Source organism: Leuciscus leuciscus, assembly GCF_965113295.1.
Source record: "Leuciscus leuciscus genome assembly, chromosome: 15".
Classification (NCBI taxonomy): Eukaryota; Metazoa; Chordata; class Actinopteri; order Cypriniformes; family Leuciscidae; genus Leuciscus; species Leuciscus leuciscus.
This window is the reverse complement of record NC_138739.1, coordinates 32788516-32811587: the sequence shown is the minus strand read 5'-3', so window position 1 is coordinate 32811587 and position 23072 is coordinate 32788516. Positions and strand designations below refer to the sequence as shown.

General features: G+C 38.2%; 4 protein-coding genes across 5 annotated transcripts; 3 read left to right on the top strand and 1 right to left on the bottom strand.

Moving 5' to 3' along the window:
• Positions 1-776: 776 nt before the first annotated feature.
• mrps28 (mitochondrial ribosomal protein S28) lies at positions 777-1454 on the bottom strand. The gene has a single exon (XM_082138018.1). It carries the CDS (start codon positions 1417-1419, stop codon positions 868-870), a length of 552 nt encoding a protein of 183 aa, XP_081994144.1. The 5' UTR covers positions 1420-1454; the 3' UTR covers positions 777-867.
• Positions 1455-1870: 416 nt separating this feature from the next.
• On the top strand, positions 1871-5541 carry sde2 (SDE2 telomere maintenance homolog (S. pombe)). Of its 2 annotated transcripts, XM_082138016.1 has the most exons (8): positions 1871-2051; positions 2187-2304; positions 2592-2703; positions 2821-2990; positions 3878-3983; positions 4100-4484; positions 4530-4853; positions 4938-5541. In XM_082138016.1, exons 1-8 carry the CDS (start codon positions 1950-1952, stop codon positions 5160-5162), a joined length of 1542 nt encoding a protein of 513 aa, XP_081994142.1. In that variant the 5' UTR covers positions 1871-1949; the 3' UTR covers positions 5163-5541. The 2 variants fall into 2 exon arrangements, with proteins under 2 accessions (XP_081994142.1, XP_081994141.1); XM_082138015.1 differs by having other exon boundaries at positions 1872-2051; positions 4100-4853.
• A 345-nt stretch (positions 5542-5886) lies between these two features.
• wdr83 (WD repeat domain containing 83) lies at positions 5887-9374 on the top strand. The gene is made up of 9 exons (XM_082138017.1): positions 5887-6115; positions 7154-7274; positions 7356-7461; positions 7620-7668; positions 7773-7899; positions 7984-8051; positions 8145-8253; positions 8798-8912; positions 9001-9374. The coding sequence occupies exons 1-9, from the start codon at positions 6013-6015 to the stop codon at positions 9157-9159; spliced, it is 957 nt and encodes a 318-aa protein (XP_081994143.1). The 5' UTR covers positions 5887-6012; the 3' UTR covers positions 9160-9374.
• Positions 9375-16373: 6999 nt separating this feature from the next.
• On the top strand, positions 16374-21703 carry yju2b (YJU2 splicing factor homolog B). The gene is made up of 10 exons (XM_082137636.1): positions 16374-16428; positions 16861-16915; positions 17255-17308; positions 17404-17486; positions 17566-17621; positions 17839-17899; positions 17985-18127; positions 20545-20717; positions 20804-20942; positions 21141-21703. Exons 2-10 carry the CDS (start codon positions 16913-16915, stop codon positions 21599-21601), a joined length of 1173 nt encoding a protein of 390 aa, XP_081993762.1. The 5' UTR covers positions 16374-16428; positions 16861-16912; the 3' UTR covers positions 21602-21703.
• The last annotated feature ends 1369 nt before the right edge of the window (positions 21704-23072 follow it).

Here is a 23072-nt window from a genome sequence, read left to right as displayed (position 1 = left end):
TGCTGCTTAATATTTTTTCATAACCTGTGATACTTTTTTTAGGATACTTTGATGAATAAAAAGAAGGAAAAAAAGAAAGAAAGAAGCAAATGTTTTAAAAATAGAAATCTTTTGTAACAACAATATACACTACTGGTCAGTAATTTGGGGTCAGTAATTTTTTTTCTTTCTTTTTTTGAAATAAATCAATACTTTTATTCAGCAAGGATGTGTTAAATTGATAAAGTGATAGTAAAGAAGATTTATATTATTAGAAAATATATATATTTTTTTTTTAATAAATGCAGTTCTTTTTAACCTTTTATTCATCAAATATATTAGGCAGCAGAACTGTTTCCAACACTCATAATAAATCAGAATATTAGAATGATTTCTAAAGGATCATGTGATAGACTGGATGTCACATGTGACACTGAAGACTGAAGTAGTGATCCTGAAAATTCAGCTTTGCATCACAGGAATAAATTATTTTTTTAAGTATATTCAAATAGAAAACTATTATTTTAAGTTGTAATAATATTTCACAATATTACTGTTTTTTTTTCTGTATTTTTGATCAAATAAATGCAGGCTTGATGAGAAGAAACTTCTTTCAAAAACATTAAAAATAGTAATGTTTCCAAACTTTTGACCTGTACTGTATATATATATATATATATATATATATATATATATATATATATATGTGTGTATATGTATGTATGTACATATATATTACATTTTTTATTAATATTGTATATATATTTAAGGCCTCAGACAATAAACAATAATCAAAATCAGTGCGATTTAAAATTTTATATATCTCAAACATTACAGTATCCATTCACACACACAAACAAAGTTCAATCTCAGTGTTGTCCGTGGCAACTATTCCTTGGTCTTGGTGTCTTTGCTCTCCATCAGTCCCAGCAGTGTGGCGTCCGCCTCCAGCAGCGTCGTGTCGCTGGTCGCTCCCAGGAACCGCGAGGTCAACTCCAGATCCTCCAGCCTCAGTCTCACCCTGCTGCCCCTCTGGTACTTCTGCCCGTCCGGCGCCGGAGGCCTCCTGCAGACACAGTGGAACTTCCCGCCGAAATCGATATACAGATCGTCATTGACGACGTGAAAGATTTTCCCGATGACGATCTTGTCTTTGGCGGGACCCATCTGCATGAGCGGGGAGTGTCGCAGGAGCGATGTGAAGGAGGTCTCGTCCCTGGAGCTCCTCCGCGCCGCTGCGCTCCGGTCGCCGCTCTGCCGCAGGTCCGAGTGCAGATCATATGCGGCTGCAAACCCGGTCTTCACCCTCTCGGGCGATTCATCCTCTCCTCCGCTCGCGTCTGAGCTGTATAATGATCGGAGCGTGGCTAAAACACTGTGTTTTGGCAGGAAAGATGATCTGGAACTCACGTTGAACATCACCTTGCAGAGCGACGCCATGTTGAAACGTCATAAGGAGCAGTGCTGAGGGAGCATTTCAAAATAAGAGCATACATGAGAAAGTGGGATTTTCATGGGAAATGAGAGAAAAAAAGTGAGATTCTAGCATGGTGGTTTTGGATTTATGATGCTCATACTATGCTAAAATGTTATTAATCATCTAACATAAAATTTTGTGTTTATATAACTATTATGTGTGTGTGTATATATATATTCAGCCAGGGGCTCTGTGATAGATTTAGGCCTATACCAGTGAGTTATGTAATTTATTTAAATTATGTATATAAATATTATATAAATATTTAAAAAATCTATATAAATTAAAAAAGGCAATACAGCTTTACCGTCTTCAGAATTTTGTAGATCTCTGAAGATGAAAAAGCTTCGATTTATTGCTTGAAAGACTTTGAATTTGCTACGATTTGGAAAGTTCTCTCGGCTTCCGTAGTTGAGTCAACGCAGTTGTACGTCACATCTTTTACCGGAAGTTTATAAGCACATCTTCGAGAACAAACAGAGGAGAAGAAAACATGGAGCTCTTCGTAATTTCACCGAATTTGAGGTTTACTAACCTAACTGTCGGCCCGGATTCGACTGTCAGCGATCTTATCAGTCATTTTGCCGTGAAAGAGGTGAGTCTATCATTAGCCGAACGTTAATGTGATACGAACTCTCAAGTTGTGCTGTAACGTTACTCTCTCATGATGGTTGAGTGTGATTTTGATGATGATTAAAGTTTCCTAAAGTATGTATGTATTTTCTCTCAGGGTGTCTGTTGTACGGATTTCTATGTGAAGAGTAATGGCCGCGTCTCTGACAGTGAAGACCCGCTTCAGTCTGGAGTTGTGTACCGTCTGGAGCCTCGGTTACGAGGAGGCAAAGGAGGTAACGTTAACCAGACGAGTATTGATCTGTCTGAAGTCTGTAAATATTACAATACGAAAGGCTGTTGATATTTGACTCATTATTTTATATATTTTATGTTGTTGTGTAATGATTCGGGTCTTCTTTGGTATAAATTTGTCCCCGACTATAAAATGGTAATTGAATTAATTTGTCATTATTTGGAACCAATCCCAAATGGTGGTATGTTTAATTGTTTAAAATATTTATATAACGTTTTGAACATTTAAAAGTTATAAAGATGTTTTAAACTCATATTTGTTTTGTAGGATTTGGCTCTATGTTGAGGGCCCTCGGTGCACAAATCGAAAAGACCACGAACCGCGAGGCCTGCAGAGATCTGAGTGGGAGAAGACTTCGAGATGTCAATCATGAGAAAGAGTAATGCTGATCAATACCATATTAACTTTTTGCATGCTTGTTTGATTATAATTTTCATAAGCTGCATCACATCTAGCTTGTATGAGTAAGTTAATATTTATGAGTGTTTGTGTGTAGAATGGCAGAGTGGTTGAAAAAGCAATCTGACCGAGAGGCGGAAAAGGAGCAGCGTCGTCTGGAGCGGATTCAGAGGAAATTGGCCGAGCCAAAACATTATTTCACTGACACGAATTATGAACGGCAGTGCCACGACCTCTCAGAGAGACTGGAGGACTCTGTATTGAAAGGTATCTTGGTGATTTTCTGTGTACAGATTCACATATATATATATATGGCTACATAGCCGTTTCATCCTAGTGAATCACATCTTTGATTCATTTATTTTAAGAGATGTTCAAAAACAATGACCACTACTAATTCACTTGAACCAATCACAATTTGAATCATAAGAGATTTAAATCAGAGACTCTAATAAAGTAAAATGTCTCTTTTTAAAAATTCTCTCACTTACACTAGTTAATTTTGATCACTGATCATTGATAAAATGATCACTTATATATATCTAGAATAATAATAATAATTTAAAAATGTTTAAAGTGACCATTCATTTATTGCTGCAGTAAGGTGATGTATAAAATTATTTATTATATTTATAAAATTATATATTATTATTGTTATCAATAAAAATAAGTAAATCTAACATGCAGTGAAACGTGACACTCAACAAACCTAGCCAGTTCAGATATTTCATGTGTTCTTGCTCAAGCACACCTGGTGCAACTAATGAAGCCCGTGATTAGTTGCATCAGGTGTGCTTGGAACAACAAGCTTTGAAGATTTGTGCTGTAGTGAGGGATTCTGTTCAGGGGGTTGAATAATTTGAGACTGCGGAAGTCTCAAAGTTGCAAGTTGCATTTTTAGTTGAATTTGGGAAACCACTTGAAACGTGTTGTGTTGACCTATTTCTATTACTTTTGTTTGATTGATTTATTGCAAACAGCTGAAAGTCTGTACATTTTTGCCAATAAACCTTTGCAATGGGGGTTGAATAATTTTGATGACAACTGTGTGTATGTATGTATGTAATATTGCATAATTATAAATGTTCAATATATCCCCTATCCCTAATTATTCTTGACAGTAAAAGTTGAAAATAAACTTCTCTACTATTCAGGCATGCAGGCTTCCTCTAGTGGTCTCGTTCAGGCGGACGAGAAACCGAGCCGCAAGCGTCCGTCACCAACCGACGGCCAAAAGAAAGCAAAGAAGAAATGTTTCTGGTGAGATTATTTCACATGTGTTGTGGGCAATGATAAAGGAAATGTAGATGGACTACAAAGATGAAATTCAAATCCTACAACTTCAAATCTGCAATATGCCTTCTTTAATCCATTAGGTCTGGCATTGGAGAACTGGAAGACATGGGCAGCTCTGGTGAAGGAAGTGATGACAGTGACAGCGAGGCCTCTCCATCCACCTCTGGGGCCTCCTGTAGTTCAGATGTTTCCAAACCTAAGCCGGCTTCAACCACCAGGGGGAGTGACAGGACAGAACCTCAGGACCAGCCCAGCAGCTCCTCCTCGAGTTCAACAAGCTCCCCAACACACAGCCAGGAAGAGGAGCAGAAGGAGGCCGAGAAGGAACGTACAGCTGATATCAGCCAAAACAGTGGCACAGAAGAGAAGTTGCTGGTTGACATCAGCCAAAACGACAGCTCCGAAGAGGAGAAGTTGCAGGTTGACATCATTAAAAACTGCAGCACCGAAGAGGAGAAGTTGCAGGTTGACATTGTTAAAAGCAGCAGCACCGAAGAGGAGAAGTTGCAGGTTGACATCATTAAAAGCAGCAGCTCCGAAGAGAAGTTGCAGGTTGACATCATTAAAAGCAGCAGCACTGAAGAGGAGAAGTTGCAGGTTGACATCATTAAAAGCAGCAGCTCCGAAGAGGAGAAGTTGCAGGTTGACATCATTAAAAACAGCAGCACCGAAGAGGAGAAGTTGCAGGTTGACATCATTAAAAACAGCAGCACCGAAGAGGAGAAGTTGCAGGTTGACATCATTAAAAGCAGCAGCACCGAAGAGGAGAAGTTGCAGGTTGCGCCAGCAGAAGCACAGAGCGGCCCAGCCGAGAGCACTCAGGCGCTGGAAGTGGTGAGATCTCCTTCTTCTGATGTGGTTGTTCCTGTTGGAAATGTTTTTTTGTTTGATAATCCTGACCTCTGTCTCTCTCTTCAGGCGGAGGCGCCGCTGGATCTGCTCTCTGCGAGTGGGCCGGAGGAGCTGGAGGCTTTGGGTCTGGAGCGGCTGAAGAAAGAGCTGATGGAACGAGGGATGAAGTGTGGAGGAATCCTGCAGGAACGGGCTGCGCGTCTGTTCTCCGTCAGAGGACTGGCTGCAGATCAGATTGACCCTGCGCTTTTGGCCAAAGCCAGCAAAGCCGCCAAGGGCAAGAAGAAATAATAATGTGCTTTTCCTAATCCACCAACTGTTTTTGACCTGCGTTTTGCTTTTCTTGTAATGTCTGTAGATGCTGATAACAATTCAGACGTCTTTTTCTGTTAGTAAAACATTACAAGTTACTTAAGCTGAGACTCAGGCTAACTTTTTATGTGATATGTACCATAAATTCTTTGATTACTTAGTTATTGTAAATGGCTATTTTGATTCATACAGATATGTACTGGAAATCAGTCACGTTTATGATGTGGGTGGGAACTGGGAAGATATTCAACAATCCAGTGATTTTTAGCCAACAGTTTGTTCACATTGCACAGTATTTGACTGTATGATGGTCCATTTTGCCCTTGACTTTATGGTTGAGTAAAATATTGTTGGACAATTTTGTGTCCTTTTTATTTGTTGTTATTACTACACACTGTCATGTGTGTCATAAATGTGAAAAGAACCTTTCGTTATGGTTATCAAAATGACTAGGAAGGAAGGTGCATCATATCTGGCTTCTGTTATTGCGTTCGTTTAATTAATAATATTGAGTAAATTTAGATGTGTTTTCAATCACATGCACATGATAACTTATGAAATAGTTATAATGAAAAGCATGAAATTAAAAAATAAATATTTAAACCTCCAAAATAAACTTAACAAAATGCGAACAAAAATGTTGTAGCGTAGTATTTTCAAGAACGTGCGTCCTCCGACACATCAGATGGCGATAATGAGCACCGTTTATCAACATACATTCCGCTGAAGAAAACTGTGTTTTTATGCAGTTTGTGGAGTAGTTCTGGGTTTATCGTAGTGTGTTACCGCTTCAATATGTATTTTTTAGTAAATATCTCCAGCTAGAGTCATGGCTTTCCCCCAGCCCCGTCCTCAAGCTCCTCAGCTGCCGCAGCTTCTCCTGCGGACTGTCGACTGTCAGCAGGGCGCCGTGAGAGCCGTGCGCTTCAACGGTAAGAGTCCGGACTGTTCAGCGAACTATCTGCTTTTTTAACCTTAAAACAAACAGCCGCCTATCTCAAGAAGGTTCATCGGGTCGCATATTTCAATTTCATTTGATCGTTTTGTTGGAAACCTGCTGGAAATATATTAATTTTAAAAGATTTGTACCTCACAGTCTAATCTCTAGTATTAACGATTCTGATTGGCCATTCGTGATTAGCGTTGAGAAAAGTAACAGGTACTGCGTGACGCTGTTGTTTCACACATGCTTAAAGGGATGTTTCACCCCCCAATTATTATAATTTTTTTTCATCATTGCTTAGCTTACTCGCCGTCAAGTTGTTCTAAACCTGTATCAGTTTCTTTCTTCTGTTGTACACAGATATTTTGAAGAATGTTGTTAACCAGACAGTTGACGGCACCCATTGACTTCCATATTACTTTTTTCCTAATATGAAAGTCAATGGGTGCCGTCACGGTTTGATTATCAGCATTAATCTTTATCAGCTTCTTTATTATTCTTTATCCGCTTTTAAGCTACAGAGAATATAGGATGCAATCTTGCTGTATATCTGAGGTGAAAAAAGGATGTTTTAACAGTACTCTGAACAAAATAATCAAGTGAAAGACTAGCAATAAAAATAACTCCAAGGTTCCTCGCTTTACTTTGAGTCTCCAAGACAGAGCCATCAATAGTAAAAAACAGTGAACCAGCTTTGGAAATTTGATGACGGGAACCAATGAGTATAACTTCAGTTTTACCACTGTTCAGACTGACACAATACATTATTACTCATCTTCAGGAATACAACCTAAGAGAAAACCAGCATCAGGGTGTTCACCAGATTTTGAGTGTATATAAATCTGTGTATCATCAGTATAAAATTGATGGAGGCCAAGCGATCACAACAAAGGACCAAGTGGTGACAGATAGATATGAAAGAGTAAAGGGCCCAAGACTGAGCCCTGGGGAACACCAGTGAAAACAGAGCTAATCTCAGACCTGTAACCACCTGTCATTTATAAATATATATTACATGTTCTTCCAGCTGATGGGAATTATCTGCTGACCTGTGGAGGTGATAAATCTCTGAAGCTTTGGAGTGTGAGTCGAGGGACTCTGCTGAAGACTTACACCGGTCACGGATATGAAGTGCTGGACGTGGACTGGTATGTTTATATCTTACATACATCACATTGAAATATCATCTGCTGTGTTTGGTTTGTGTTAATTTCACTTTCTTTTCGCAGTTCTTTTGACAACAGTCAGCTGTGCTCCTGCAGCTCGGATAAAACCGTCATTCTGTGGGATGTGGGGTCTGGACAGGTGACGCGCAAACTTCGCGGGCACGCAGGGGTAATACCGCATTCCCCGCCATGATATTATACTGCCTTTATTATTTGTGTTTGCTAAGATAATTGCAGTATACAAATGTAAATAAATAAAACTCATTAGGTAAAGATGATTTGCTCACTAAAATGTCTTTTGTTTTCAATGTTATGCTCGTTCCCTAGAAAGTGAACTGTGTGCAGTTTAATGAGGAGGCTACTGTGATGCTGTCAGGTGGGTTAGGCTTTGTGAAATTGATTTAATCATAATTGATTATTGGGAATAACCGCAGTCCAATCTCAATCTCACTGTGACTAAGTTACTTCTTAATGCTTCAGGCTCCATTGATGGGACAGTACGATGTTGGGATACTAGATCCAGACGGATGGAGCCGATCCAGATCCTGGACGAGGCTCGTGATGGCATCAGCAGCTTAAAAGTGTCAGAGCATGAGCTTTTGACGGGGTCAGAACCAAACTAAACTCATCTTATTGTAGGATATGATGTGAGAATAAGAGTGTGGAACTGAAGTTTGTTGTTGTTTATCAGGTCTGTGGATGGAAGAGTGAGGCGTTATGACCTAAGAATGGGGCAGCTTCATGTCGATTTCATTGGAAGTGAGTTATATCACACATGAGGGAATAAAAATACATGTTTTTTTACTGTGTGATGTCTAACGTGCTTTTGTTGTGTGTATTTGTGCTCCACAGGTCCCATCACTTGTGTTTGTTTCAGTCGGGACGGTCAGTGCACACTTAGCTCCAGTTTGGACTCTACGGTGCGCCTGTTGGACAAAAGCTCAGGGGAGATGCTGGGAGAGTATGTACAACTCAGATCAAACTACTACACAAATACAATAAAACTAGATTTTATTTATAGCATTTAACAATGCTAGTTGCCATGATTCTTTCGGCTTTTATGAGTAAAGTATATGGAGAACTTTATTTTCAATGTGTTCATTCAAAAATAAAAACTTTTCAGATTGATTAAAAAAATTGCACATTTAAAATGTCTAAAAGTCTACTTAAATGTAATAGTAAATAAATTAAATGTTAATTCATGTTTAAAAGCTTAGTTAAACATGGTAAAATAAATAAATAAATCACTTATCACATTAACAAATAAATGTGCATTATTGAAAACAGTTTAATTAATTGTATGTTTAAAAGCATAGTTAAACATGACAGTGAAATAAAGTAATTCACATTTCAAACTGTCAATTCATTTTCTAAAACGGTTCATTTAATTAATGTTAAAAATGTTAAATGGAACAGTAAATACTACACTACACTAATGTATTATTTCTATACATCTATACTATTATCACTTCAATATAACGTGTTTCTGTGGTGTCTCTTCACAGGTACTCCGGTCATGTCAATAAAGGCTATAAGCTTGACTGCTGTCTGTCTGATAAAGACACGCATGTTCTGAGCTGTTCAGAAGATGGCCATGTTTACTTCTGGGATCTGGTGGAGGTGAGCAGAATAAGTCACATGACCCACAGAGCCAATGCTATGACATAATGTCAAGTTGAATATGTAAAGCTGTAATCTATCCTTGTAGGGCTCCCTGACTTTAAAGCTGCCTGTTGGGAAAGCTGTCGTCCAATCGCTGTCCTTCCACCCAACGGAGCCCCGCCTTTTGACTTCAATGGAGGGGTGTGTTCAGGTATGGGGGGCGGAGCCAGAGGATGCAGCTGTGGATGGCGTCAAAGCTGAGTAGTGTGTGTTGAACACCAAACACATGAGCAGGACTCATTCAAGAAGTGTGAATCACTATTTTGTATAATTTTGATTGTGTCATACATATTTTTGTATGTTAATATAAAAAGCAATAAAAAAATTTAAAAAAAGTTTTATTGTAAAGTTTTTATAATGTATTTTTTATATAATTTTAGGATGTTTTTATGTGATCATACTTTTGTGTCGTTAGTTCATTGTTGTAAACAAAGTGTAGTTACAACAAAACGAGCACAACAACTTTTGCTTGTATATTTAATCAGAACTGTACATATTTACAAGCAGCAAAATAAAATAAAGATGAACAATAATTTATTTGGCAGTAAAAATGGGTTTCAAATAAATAAATAATTTATAAGCACATAAATATCTTACATTTTTGGTTCGGATGGAATCAGTCTTGACTCAGAATTGGCCACTCAAACACAGTATTGTGTTGCCATTAACCAAAACTAAACTTTTAGACGCAATTATAGCCGAATAAGCCATGTCATCAGAGAAAGCAACATATACAACTTAATACATTTCAGTACATACATATTATTTCTTCCTGAATAAAGTACCTTAAACAGCCTTTTATTTAAATTCAAGGCACTATTCGTACAGTCTCAAAACCTATAGGATAAGCAGACAGTGGCCAGATTTGGGCTGTCTCTACCCCATACACACACATGCAGCGGCGGAGAGTTTCTCCACTTTGTGCCAGCGATGGAGGTTGTCGAGGAAGGCTATGTCCTCGTGGTGTGTGGGGCGACAGCAGGGCTGATGGTGCCAGTGGCCGGTGTATTGAAGGGTGCCGCTCTGCAGGAGGTTGGTGAGCGTGAGGTCGTGGTTGGAGGCGAGGCGAGGGCAGGTCCCGCTGCAGTATTTAAACAGCACCGTCTCATCCGAGTCGTATCCCAGCCCGAGGTCCCGCACCTGCAGCAGGATGGAGTGCAGAGCACACGGGGACTCAGCGCTGCGGGGCGACCGAATCGCCCTCCCCGAACCCTCCTTTTCATCACCATCACCTCCTCTTCTCTCTTCGTCATGGAGGTCCGTGTCTGAAAAAGAAAGTGCGAAACATAAATACTCGTGGTTGCCAGAACTTAGAAAAGTAGCAGTATATCTCTATTCAGGAAAAATGCTTGATTCGGTGAAAATGCCTTTTTGTCCATGCATTAAAAGTCAATGGGGTCCAAACAATAGTATTGGAACCCATTGACTTCCACTGTATGGACAAAAATAAATAAATCTTTTTCGAAATAACTTCTATGTGTTCCACAAAAATTGCTACGATTATTTATCACAACTTAAAATCCAACATTGTTTCAACTTTAAAAAGTATGTGTTCATGCTTGACTTAAAATATTAAGTTTAGTTAACTTTAGTTAAGTTGGATATTTAAGTTATCTCAGCAAATTTTAAGTTGTTATAACTAATCGCAGCCACATTTTTTTACAGTGAGGTTTGGAACGGCAATTGTGAGCCTATAATAAATCTACAGAAATTGAGTTGCCCTCTCCTCAAAAGTCATGACCTCCAGGCTTACCCAGTAGCGTTCTAAGCCAGTGTCCTTCTCCCGCTTGAACGCAAAACAGCAGAATGGTGATCTTCAGTAGTGAACGCATCGTTCTTCTTGTCTATTCGCCTGGTTTTCCTTCTTCAGGATGAGAGCGCAGGTGATGCTGAGATGCGCCAGAGTCACCGTCTCTTTTATAGGCATCTAAGCGGGGCGGAGGGGATGATGGGGTGCGGCCTGGAGGGGAGGGAGGCGGAATAACCCTTCACTCTCTCACCTGGACTCGTGGCTATGATTAGAGGCAACTAGATGTAATGTTTGGAAAGCCACTGGTATTTCTTTAAGTCTGAGCGGCTGAGAGTATGGAAAATTGGGGTAAATTGTTTAAAGCTGTTGGACGTCTGACTAGCGTAGTCATCATGGAGGTTGAGCCGATGAAACACATGGAATAGGGTTTTTTTTTACACACATTTGATACAATATGATGAACAAGGAAAATAAAGGGTTAACTGCATGAAGGATGGAAGAAAGGCCCATAATTAAAAAAAAAAAAACTAAATAGATGACAGAAGTTATTTGAATGGAAATTCCAAGAATAATGGCTGTCTTCAGATACATAAATTTGGGGATTTTATTAAAATATGATTTTTTTCTCTCGCTATCTACATTCCTTATTTAACTATGAAGGCATGAAGTCCTGCAGTGCTGGAGAAGTGAATGCGCATGACTTGCAGTGATATCTTAGCCGTCTTGTGTTATATGAGTAAAGCGGCACCATAATATATTTGGACGCTTAAGTCACACTTAATTGCATTAGGTAACGAAATTTCAAACCAAGCTGCATTTGCAAACAAATTATGCTTGAGCTTTTCTCAGATCTAACATCACTATTCAGAGACATTTTTTGTAGATTCTAAAAATCTTTTAAATACATTAATTTATACATTTCAGACACATTTTTAAGTGTGTTTCAAGCATCCACATACTTTTTTTGGGCCACTGTATGCAAGTGGATCTTAAACCGACAACCTTAACCTTTAGCTATAAAAACACATTTTCTGTTAAATCTTCTACCAGACAAAGAACATCTTTCAGTGTTGATACATTCCATTATGGAATCTAAGGATAAATTAATATAGCACTTTAAAAAGATAACAGGGTTGATAGTTTTACAGTTCAGTAAGATTTGCTCACCTCACCATGACGATACTACAGGGCTCTTTGTCAGAAAGAGATTTTAATACTGATAAATAGAAATCTGAAATAACATTTTTAGTAATCATTTACTATTTAAAATGATTGTAACAGGGTTGATATTCTAAGCGTCATCCTCTATTAACAAAACAGGAGATATTTATTTATGCCTTTGAAGAGTTCATTTTCTGAAAGGCAGATGTAATTTTGACAGAATTATTGTAATAAAAGGGAGTTATAATGGTAATGGGGTTGACAGTTTTACAGTTTGATTTAACATTCCTTGCTAAATTGTGCTCACCATTATGATACTCAAGGGATCTTGTTAAAAAGAGAATTTAATGCTGGAATTATACAAATATCTCATTTTTAGCAATAATTTACTGTTTAAAATCATGCATGGTAACAGGGTTGACATTCTAAGATTGTGCCCTATTAAAAACAGGAGACATTTTCGTGACTTTGGCAGTGAACTTCCTGAAAAGATTATGTAATTTTGACAGAACTATTGTAATAAAATGTTATGATTGTAACAGGCAACAGGGTTGACTGTTTTCAAACTTAATTCCACAATTCATATATTTTCTTTCCTTATTATAATTATGTTACTGTCCTGTGCAAAGATGTAGTAATTTCGACAGAATATTTGTAATAAAAGGAGCTAAGATGTAGGGTTGAAGTTACTTTAAGTCTCTTTATTTGAATGTTTTTAAACAAAACTCCACTTTTCGAATATTTTCTAACCTTATTGTAATTACGGTATGTTGTATTCCATGTGGCTCTCCAGTGCTTAAACTGCTAATGCTGAGGATGTTACCTAAACTTTAAAGTTCATGGGTATAAACAGAAAAAAATAACCAAGCTTTATCAGAAAGCCATGCTTTGCAGATACAATTTAATGCAAATATATATCTATGGTGGTTTTATAAAATGTAGCTAAATCCTTTAAATAAATTGAATTTTAGTCTGAGGATAATGCCAATACTTACTGAGTGCAGTTATATTTAAGAAAAATACCTAAGAGTTTGGATTGTGTGCAGTTTGGAATGTTTTCCAGTCAGACATCCATCAATATTAAAATGAGATCAATGGAAAAGGATTTCAGCCAATCGTCGGGCAGTTTAAATCTGACACAGGACCATATAACAATCTGCTTTACAGGGAGACTTCCACAGAAATCTCTTCTCAGATAGTCTGTTTTTATTTAGAACTCTTTTTAACCCATCCATCATGACGAAGATTACAGTGAGATCAGTTTCCACTGGTGCTGCTGCCACGCTGTTGGCTCAAACCTCCTTACAAACTGTTAAACCTGTTAAAACTGGACATCTTCATCCAGACCAGAGTGAACACGCAGCGTTCAGGTCTGCTGTGTCCCCAGACACGCAAAGGAGAAAGAGTGAATTAGATCCGTAAGAGGGAATGGATTTGGAATATATTAGCTATTTGTCTCGCCAAAACAACAAAAGTATGATATATTCCTTTTTGCTTCGGTTTATTATCCTTTCCTAACTCCTGTTTGTCCTCCCAGAGATATGTATGATTCCATCCTTGAATAAAGCTGAAAAAAAGAAGATGATGAAGAAGTGAAAGTAAGGAGGATATGCATGGCACTTTACACTACAAAACTGAGCCTGAAAAACATTAGATATTTTTTTCCTTTTCAAAAATATGGTCAGAATATGAAATGAGCAGGTTTCTATTCAATATATATTGGTTTTGCATTTTTTTCCAACCCTGTTATCCAAACACTTTTTTCACCAAGAGGACTTTTTATTTATTTTCTATCATGCACATGATAAATAAACATAAAAAAAAGTATTAAAAAAAATAAATAAAACTACACCATATACATACAGTACATGCCAGAATGGGTAACAGGGTTGCAAATTTAGCCTAAATTACGTTGTCACTCAGTAGGGGCTATAGCTAGTTTGCAACTTAATGTTCTTTTGTAGTTATGATCAATTTACATGTCCTATAAATTAAGGAAAGAATTCGATTTTATTTTTTTTTAACAATAACTAGGAAACAGGGCTGAACTTGAATGCAGTTAACACTACATTTTCTATCAAATTTGGATTGGATTTTTCTTATCCTGCTTTAGAGTCTAATTGATTTCAATGCTTAGATGTCACAATTTTATGGATTGTTTTGTTTTTGGCGATTTAGGGGAAATCATGCAGTTACAGGATGGAATACAAAAGGCAAAGGATAAATGTTATGCTTTCAGTATAAGCAAGTAATAATTGACGACGGGCCGCTGAATTATTAGGGACGCTCGAGGTGGTATAATTTAACAGATTACATCAAAATTATGACATATTTTAGTTGTTGGACAGCCAAGTGTTTTACATTTGTGGCTTATTCGTATGAATTCATTCAGTCTCATTTGCATGTATTCAATATACAATTTGCTTACGCACCACTGATGGTTAGGTTTCGGGGTGGACCTTCATGCTTACGTTTTTTTTTTAGGTTTCCGTCCAAATCACATCATATAAATTCATATGAAATCGCCACCTCGGAAAATGTGTGCAGACATTTGATGTGTTTAAAAGTAGCCAATTTTCACACTAAGTAGCTACTTTCGATGCTAATTTCTGTAAGATAATTAGTCTTGCGTAGCCAGACCTTCAGACTGATGGCAGAAGTTTGATCAGCGTCATGATTAGGGGCATGAAAATGTGAATTTAATGTTCCAACAACAGACCGGTGTGAAGCCAGTCGTTCACTATAAGTGCCTCAAGTGAAGCTTTTGGACTTCTTTTAAAGAGTCTATGCTGCGAACTTCACTACTTGTTAAAATCCATTGTTTAGTTGATCCAGATAAGCGCTCATTGTCACAGTTGTAAACACGATGACTTTCTTCTTCCATAAGGGGGTTTGGCATCACAGCGGCTTTGTTTCTCGGTGGACCGTTAAAGAACACGACACACACGTCTCCCGTAAATTCTGTTGAATTCAACCAATCAGAGGATTTTGTGTGCCTTGTGTGCCAGCCAACAGTCCATGAGTGTGACATCTGAGGCTGAGACTATAAGATAATAGTTGATCAAACTATTAAATAGGTCGCACCAAAGCGTACCCTATTAACGGAAGTACAGTCGGGGATACGGCAACCCTTCTGGCATGTCCTGAAAGACCCTCTCAGGAATCCGAGGCAGTCTGAGTCAGGCAGGAATCTCATATCAAAGTCACAGAGGGAAAAACAGTCTCACTCACACACTGTAAAACACACAGTGACATGGAAGGGAGGTGTGGACCCACGGAAAAGAGCTTTGTCTGTCTAATACAAATCACAAGAGCTCACCTATGCATGCACTCGTGGATTTAGTCTTAAAAAAGTACATAGTCTCTCAGCATTCCTCATACTTTTGTTTTCTGATAAGATCATTCTTAGGGAAGATGGATGCAAAACAACACAATATTAATGAATCACAATAGCTCTACTTGATCCAATGTGGTCTGTAAAGTATTCTTTTAAATAATAATTCATTTTATGTTATTACAGTGAAACTGTGATTTGTAACAAATTTTAGAAGCTTACTGTATATGATATCGTTGTGTTCATGCATGAGTGAATAATGCAACTTGAATTTTTTTTCTCATATGCGCCTGTTGGCAAACACCTGGTTCCCAAGAGCGCAAATTAAATGACTATAAACAGAATAAAATGTGTCTATATGCTGCTCAGGTGTATCGTGTGTTAGATCAGGGGCATTTCTAGGGGTGTTTAAGGTATGGATGACCTTATACTAGAGTTGTGTTGCATTCCTTCTCCGGCGGGTCTCCCGGCCGGCCCATATAGGGCTCGTCTGCTCCGGCCAGGAATGCAAGAGCAGCGTTCCAGTATTGGGAAGTATTCTGTGGGAATTAGTGGGGAATCTCAAACTCGCCAGACAAGGGCTGTTTGTGCTGTAAATCTGACCAGCGCACTAGAAGCTCCTGCCTCCTCCATCACTTCTCATCCACTCACACCTTTCTCAACATCCCTCCATCACACTGGACCAGCAGGGCACATTGAACTCCAAAGGGTTTGTTTCATTTTTTTCCCCCCAAAATGGTATTTAGCCTATTTGTCTCATCTCATGTATGTTTCCATGCCTAAGATTGGAAAAACCCTCACATGTCCAAGTTTTTCTGACCATCTGGCTACACATGCACAGAAAATAAACTCCAGAGATGTTCCATTACCCCTCACTGGCGGGAAAATGCCCACCTGGAAGCGAAATCCCAACTGGCAAACATGGCATGGTTATTCCGAGTGAATCTGAGCCAACAGACGACAGGATGTTATTAACGCCTCACGATTGAATCACAACGGATTTTTCCATCTCAGAGGGTTTCCCCGTTGTCCGAGTATATTTTATTTATATGATAACCTTACATTTTATAAATTTAAATACACTTTTTTGAGATTTTGAGTTACCTGTCCAACGCGTCGCGTCGCGTCCTCCGCTCGACAGGTGGCGCTATCGGAACACTCAGCTCTAGAGTGACGCGAGGCGACGACGACAAGGAAACTCAGACGCTGTTTACGCAGACGGTTGTTTGGTCAGTACTTTAACGCAGGATATTATTTTCATCTAATTTATAATGTTCATATGTTTCTTCGTGTATTAGTAGTGTAAATAGCATAAAGTTTCCGCAGTGGTTGTTGTTTGATATTAGTCGGCTGGGTTTTGGTTATTTTAAGACATATCGTGTATCAGCTGACAACTACAGTTCATTTGCGTTTTATTGTAACGTTAATTATAACACGTTCTAATTTTTGCTCTGGCAATTTAATTAGTCCTGTAAAAGTACTGGAGTGACAGTATTACCACGGTACTTTGATATACATTAAGCGCAGCGTCATGTCAATGAAACAATGTATTATTTTTGTCAGCGTTAAGGCGATACATGTATGATGTAACTTATAAGAGTCTGAAACACCATATTTATGATTTATAATAATGTTTTTCTCTACCATGTCCTTTTCTGCAGTTGTATTCTGATTGATACTAAAATCATCTGGAGCTGATCTAAACCAGAAAAAATGGTATGGACCATATTTTTAAGTATTATTTATATATTACTATCAATGAATATTTTGAATTTGCGTTTATTTTTGTAAATTTTTTTCATTTTTATGTGATTTAATTTTTTATTTGATTAATTTTAGTTTCATTTTAAATATTAATAAGCTTTAATTAATATTAATTTCAGGTTTATTTTTTGTCATTTTGGCACTTCAGCTTAAACTTTTAACTAAGTTTTTCATTTAATTTATATTTTATTTCAGAAAACCATTTTTAATAGTTTTAGTTAACAATAACACACAATAACACACTGGTTCAAAAAAAGAAAATATTATTTTAATGCTTGTTCTCTGTTTTAGGGTGAACGTAAAGGAGTGAACAAGTACTACCCTCCGGATTTCGATCCAGCCAAGGTGAGAACAACACATTTTCTGGGTTCTGTCTTTCAAGACTGTGTGAAAGCTTGTAGATTAAAAATGATTTTCCTGACATATGTATCTCATAACAGCATGGCTCCATCAACGGCTACAGGAAAAGTCACCCGCTGCGGGAGAGGGCCAGGAAACTGTCTCAGGGCATCCTCATCATCCGGTAATACACATTTTCATTAAACAATATCTGTCACTGTTTTTTGGTTCACATGTGATGATTGTCTGTTTTGTGTTTACAGATTTGAGATGCCTTATAATATTTGGTGTGATGGCTGTAAGAATCATATCGGCATGGGTACGACTCTGAAGTTGTGCATGACGCTGTATTACTCGTACTATTTCTGTAGTATATAGTATGTAAATTGTACATAGTTTATCACAATGCAATCCTCTCCAACTTGATTTTCTATTTCTAGTGTGATGAATTACCCGGATTTCTTCTTGACTCAATATTCCATTCTGAACATAGATATTTTGTCTGACAGGATGTCTAATTCGTTTTGTCTTTAAAGGGGTTCGATACAATGCAGAGAAGTCGAAAGTGGGAAATTACTACACAACTCCGATATACAGGTGATATGTCGTCTGATCTCTTACTGTTCAGTTTCGTATGCCACGAGGCAGCATGTGTTAACCTGTAGGTCTGTGTGTACCACAGGTTCAAGATGAAGTGCCATCTGTGTGTGAACTACATAGAGATGCAGACTGACCCGGCCACCTGTGATTATGTCATTGTGAGTGGAGCCCAAAGGAAGGAAGAAAGATGGGACATGGCTGAGAATGAGCAGATACTCACTACTGGTGCGAAACTGTCTGTCTGTCTGTCTGTCTGTCTGTCTGTCTGTCTCTCTATATATATCTGTCTGTCTGTCTGTCTGTCTCTATATATCTGTCTGTCTGTCTCTCTCTATATATCTGTCTGTCTCTATATATTTGTCTTTCTGTCTCTCTATACATCTGTCTGTCTGTCTCTATATATTTGTCTTTCTGTCTCTATACATCTGTCTGTCTGTCTCTCTCTCTCTCTATACATCTGTCTGTCTGTCTGTCTCTCTCTCTATACATCTGTCTGTCTGTCTGTCTGTCTCTCTCTCTATATATCTGTCTGTCTGTCTGTCTGTCTCTCTCTCTCTATACATCTGTCTGTCTGTCTGTCTCTCTCTCTATACATCTGTCTGTCTGTCTGTCTCTCTCTCTATACATCTGTCTGTCTGTCTGTCTGTCTGTCTCTCTCTCTCTCTATACATCTGTCTGTCTGTCTGTCTCTCTCTCTATACATCTGTCTGTCTGTCTGTCTCTCTCTCTATATATCTGTCTGTCTGTCTCTATATATTTGTCTTTCTGTCTCTATACATCTGTCTGTCTGTCTGTCTCTATATATCTGTCTCTATACATCTGTCTGTCTGTCTCTCTCTATATATCTGTCTGTCTGCCTGTCTATATATTTGTCTTTCTGTCTCTCTATACATCTGTCTGTCTGTCTGTCTCTATATATCTGTCTCTCTATACATCTGTCTGTCTGTCTGTCTGTCTCTCTATATATCTGTCTGTCTGTCTGTCTCTCTCTATATATCTGTCTGTCTGTCTGTCTCTATATATCTGTCTTTCTGTCTCTCTATACATCTGTCTGTCTGTCTGTCTGTCTGTCTCTCTGTCTCTATATCTATCTGTCTGTCTGTCTGTCTGTCTGTCTCTTTATATATATATATCTGTCTGTCCGTCTCTATATATATCTGTCTTTCTGTCTCTCTATACATCTGTCTGTCTGTCTGTCTCTCTCTATACATATCTGTCTGTCTGTCTCTCTCTCTATATATCTGTCTGTCTCTCTCTCTATATATATATATCTGTCTGTCTGTCTCTATATATCTTTCTGTCTCTCTATACATCTGTCTGTCTGTCTCTCTCTCTCTCTCTATATATATATCTGTCTGTCTGTCTGTCTGTCTGTCTCTATATATCTTTCTGTCTCTCTATACATCTGTCTGTCTGTCTCTCTCTCTCTCTCTATATATATATCTGTCTGTCTGTCTGTCTGTCTCTATATATCTTTCTGTCTCTCTATACATCTGTCTGTCTGTCTCTCTCTATATATGTATATCTGTCTGTCTGTCTCTATATATCTGTCTGTCTGTCTCTATATATCTGTCTGTCTCTATATATCTGCCTGTCTCTATATCGGTCTGTCTGTCTGTCTATAAATATGTCTGTCTATTTCTATCCTATCTATCTATATGTCTATATATCTATCTGTCTGTCTGTCTCTATCTATCTGTCTGTCTGTCTGTCAGGGCTGGAAAATATAGAAGTGCGATATTTTGCGATAACTTGTTAAATAGTGCGATATTCAAAATGCGACACGACGATGATGCTTTAAGTGTGTAAAATAAATGTAATTATGTTTAAACATTTAAAAACTGAAAATGATATAACCAACATACATGTTTCACAATCTATTTTTTTCTCAACTGTTTACCCCAATTAAGATAAACTGACTGTGTTTATGTGAAAACTCACCAAGACGTGCATTTTTTCCCCTATTATTTTCGGTGTATTTGGCCATATTAGCTGCGGAAGAGAGAACTGAAATCGGATTACGTGCTCTCCGAGAGGCAGCTTTCTGTGTGTGTAAATAGGCCCCACTTCTCTTATTTCTCCTAATAAGATTAAGCATGTCACACGTATGTGACAGTCATGTGTCCAGTCTATTCTCTAATGTCTGCGTCGACCTAAAACTCATTCATAATCTTTTGAAGGATTAAAGTCATTCAGTTATCATAAGCCATTGTGATATGCAAATCGCGTTATGTACATTTGTGATATTTCGTTAACTTTGATGTATCATGCAGATTTTCTCTCTGATCTATCTATCTATCTATCTATCTATCTATCTATCTATCTATCTATCTATCTATCTATCTATCTATCTATCTATCTATCTATCTATCTATCTATCTATCTACCTATATCTATCTATCTGTCTGTCTGTAAATCTATCCATCTTTCGGACTCGTTCTGTCTGTCTGTCTGTCCATCCATCTCTGTCTATGAGTTAATCTATTTGTCTGTCTTTCTGTCTATCTGTCAGTCCACCCATATTTTCAATATTATTTATTACAAATATTTTAATATTTGAAAGGCATTTGAGTAATTAATTACAGTTATTTGTATGACAGTCATCAAGATATTTAGGCTCAGTGTGCTGTTTTCCCCTATAGAGCACAGTGAGAAAGAGAAGCTGGAGACAGATGCCATGTATAAATTAGATCACGGAGGAAAGGATAAGGAAAAGCTACGTGCCGCCATCCCGTCTCTCAATGAGCTTCAAGATCACCAGTCCAGCTGGAAAGATGATTTTCAGCTGAACAGCGTCCTCCGCAGGAAGTTCAGGGTGGGTTACACGTTGCCCGCTGCATCAGATATGCATCTGCCATGAAAGATTTGCCACGTTAACCTATTCCTGGTTTGCAAATACAGTCTGAGAAGAAAGTGATTGCCGAGGAGGTGGAAAAAGACAATGCAGTGCGAATGAGGACTGGCCTGTCCATCCCGTTATTACCAGAGAGAGAAGAAGATAAGAAGCTAGCCTCACTACTCACCCTTCAGATTCCAGACTGTGAGTGAACCTGCTCTCTTTTCAAGTCAAAAATCGATTTATTTATTTATTCTTATATCTGTTTAATTAGATTTATTTGTATATATATTAATCTTTTAATTTATTTGACTATTTGATACTCTTTTTGTTAATCTTTTATTGCTTAAAATGAATAAACCTATACATATATTGATCCAGATCAATCTTTTTCTCTTCCAGCATATGATGAGGGTCAGCAGTCGAAAAGGAAACAGATATCGACTCGTTCCTGGTTCAGTCCCTCGTCTTCAGCGGCAGGGGGAGCTGCCGGGAGCCTCTTGCTAAAGTTAGGCCAACAGGGTCGAGGAGCAGCCATGGCTAAAGCACTCAGCTCGACTATTCCCAGCCCACACATCCTGGTACGCAGGAAGTCCGAAAATGGCAAGACCGAAAGCACTAACATTCTGAACTCCAACTCGTCGTCTCCTGACACTAACCCAGCAGCTGTGGACATAAACCCCAGGGACTCATCTTCTCATCTCACAAATAATCTGAATGCGAGCAAAAACACAAACACTCACAGCTGCACTACAGAGACTCGTGAAGGAACCACATCAGAGGAGGACAACGCCATTGACTCATGTGCTGGAAAGTCTCTGGTTGCAGATTACAGTGACTCCGACTCGGGTAGTGAGGTCTGAAAAAGATCGGAAGTTGAAATTATTCACACATATATCAGTCTTCTTATGGTCAACAATTAGTCGTCATTTACCAAAAAATAAACTCTTCCATACAGAAAAGTGTGTCAGGGTTTGTTTGGTTCTTTTTTTTAACTTTCAAACATTGAGAATTTAACTTTTAACTTTTAAGTTTATTGATTTGCTCACACCAAACATGGTAACAAAACTCCAAAACACAAGGGGTTCGAGAGAGTTGCATTAAGATGCCTCTTGCATTTAAATGGATGACTGCCTCAGAAATCGCATACTGTCTAGTGCATAGATATCATATAATAAAGGCTAGATGTCTCGTGCGCGCTGCTGGCCAATGGAGGTCAACGTCCGCACACGGCGGCCATCTTACCACAGGGTGCTCGCTCACTCGTAACATGGTGCATGTACTTTTAAATAACCATAACTTGCTAAATTTTCTACCGATTTTCAAACGGTTTGGTTTGTTATAAACGTCAGACTCGTAGTTATGACGGTGCATACATATGAATAATTATAACAATGGACTTACATATGAAAGAATTATAGCCGCGTTAATAACGTTTGTAAGAAACCAAACCGTTTGTAAATCCGTCAAGATTTCAGCGAGATAAGAGGATTTGTGTGCGTGCTGATCACACACCTTAATTCACAGCTTCCCTGTGGCAAGATGGACGCCGGTGATGCCGGAAGTGACTCCGCCGTAAGGCATTTAGCCTTTATTATATGATATCTATGGTCTAGTGTACCAGAATTGATGTGGAACTAAGTTTGCAACTGTTAAAAAAAATGTCTGCATCCAAAATCGCATACTTCCCTACTATATAGTAGGCGAAAAACAGAGTGCGGCAAAAAAAGTATGTCCAAATATAGGCTGCAACCGATAGTGCATAATTACCTACTATTTAGTAGGCGGTAAACAGTATGTCACAAAAGAAGTATGCCCGTATTCACAGTGCTCATTAAACAGTTGGTGAAAAGTACCTGGATGACTTACTACGTAAGGAGATTTTGAAGTGTGCACTTTACTATCTCATGAGGCCACGGGAGAGGATTTGTGAATGTTAGTGAAGTGACACAGGCAGGTCTGGTAGGTCATGTGATAATGACAGCATGGTGAATGTTGTACGTCCAGATTACATTAATACTACACACATTCATACTATATAGAACATACTTGGTAAGTATTTATTATGAATTAATGAATTCGAACACGACAGACAGTAATGCTATCTTTCAGAATGTGCTTCCAACACATTCCAAGGTTAAGGTTGGGTTTAGGGTACGGTCACAGGCTCAGTATTTGTTTCGGCTTTGTGTATGCAATTAGCACTCTGTAAAAACCAATGAAATCTTTAGAATTGGCTGCTGGACGGTGTTTGCACTTCTTTGTGGAAAAAAAAAGGCTTATTATTCAGGTAAGCTGCTATTAAAATTTAGACTTTAAATAACATGATCAGGA

What these genes read in the sequence shown, in the direction of transcription:
- wdr83 (XM_082138017.1), top strand. Translation starts at nt 6,013, where the DNA reads ATGGCTTTCCCCCAGCCCCGTCCTCAAGCTCCTCAGCTGCCGCAGCTT. An exon ending in GAGAGCCGTGCGCTTCAACG is followed by an intron (nt 6,116 to 7,153) that starts GTAAGAGTCCGG and finishes ATGTTCTTCCAG; the next exon opens with CTGATGGGAATTATCTGCTG. An exon ending in AACTTCGCGGGCACGCAGGG is followed by an intron (nt 7,462 to 7,619) that starts GTAATACCGCAT and finishes CTCGTTCCCTAG; the next exon opens with AAAGTGAACTGTGTGCAGTT.
- sde2 (XM_082138015.1), top strand. Translation starts at nt 1,950, where the DNA reads ATGGAGCTCTTCGTAATTTCACCGAATTTGAGGTTTACTAACCTAACT. An exon ending in GGAGGACTCTGTATTGAAAG is followed by an intron (nt 2,991 to 3,877) that starts GTATCTTGGTGA and finishes TCTACTATTCAG; the next exon opens with GCATGCAGGCTTCCTCTAGT. An exon ending in GCAAAGAAGAAATGTTTCTG is followed by an intron (nt 3,984 to 4,099) that starts GTGAGATTATTT and finishes TTAATCCATTAG; the next exon opens with GTCTGGCATTGGAGAACTGG.
- yju2b (XM_082137636.1), top strand. An exon ending in TGAGCAGATACTCACTACTG is followed by an intron (nt 18,128 to 20,544) that starts GTGCGAAACTGT and finishes TTTCCCCTATAG; the next exon opens with AGCACAGTGAGAAAGAGAAG. An exon ending in CACCCTTCAGATTCCAGACT is followed by an intron (nt 20,943 to 21,140) that starts GTGAGTGAACCT and finishes TTTCTCTTCCAG; the next exon opens with CATATGATGAGGGTCAGCAG.
- mrps28 (XM_082138018.1), bottom strand. Translation starts at nt 1,419, where the DNA reads ATGGCGTCGCTCTGCAAGGTGATGTTCAACGTGAGTTCCAGATCATCT.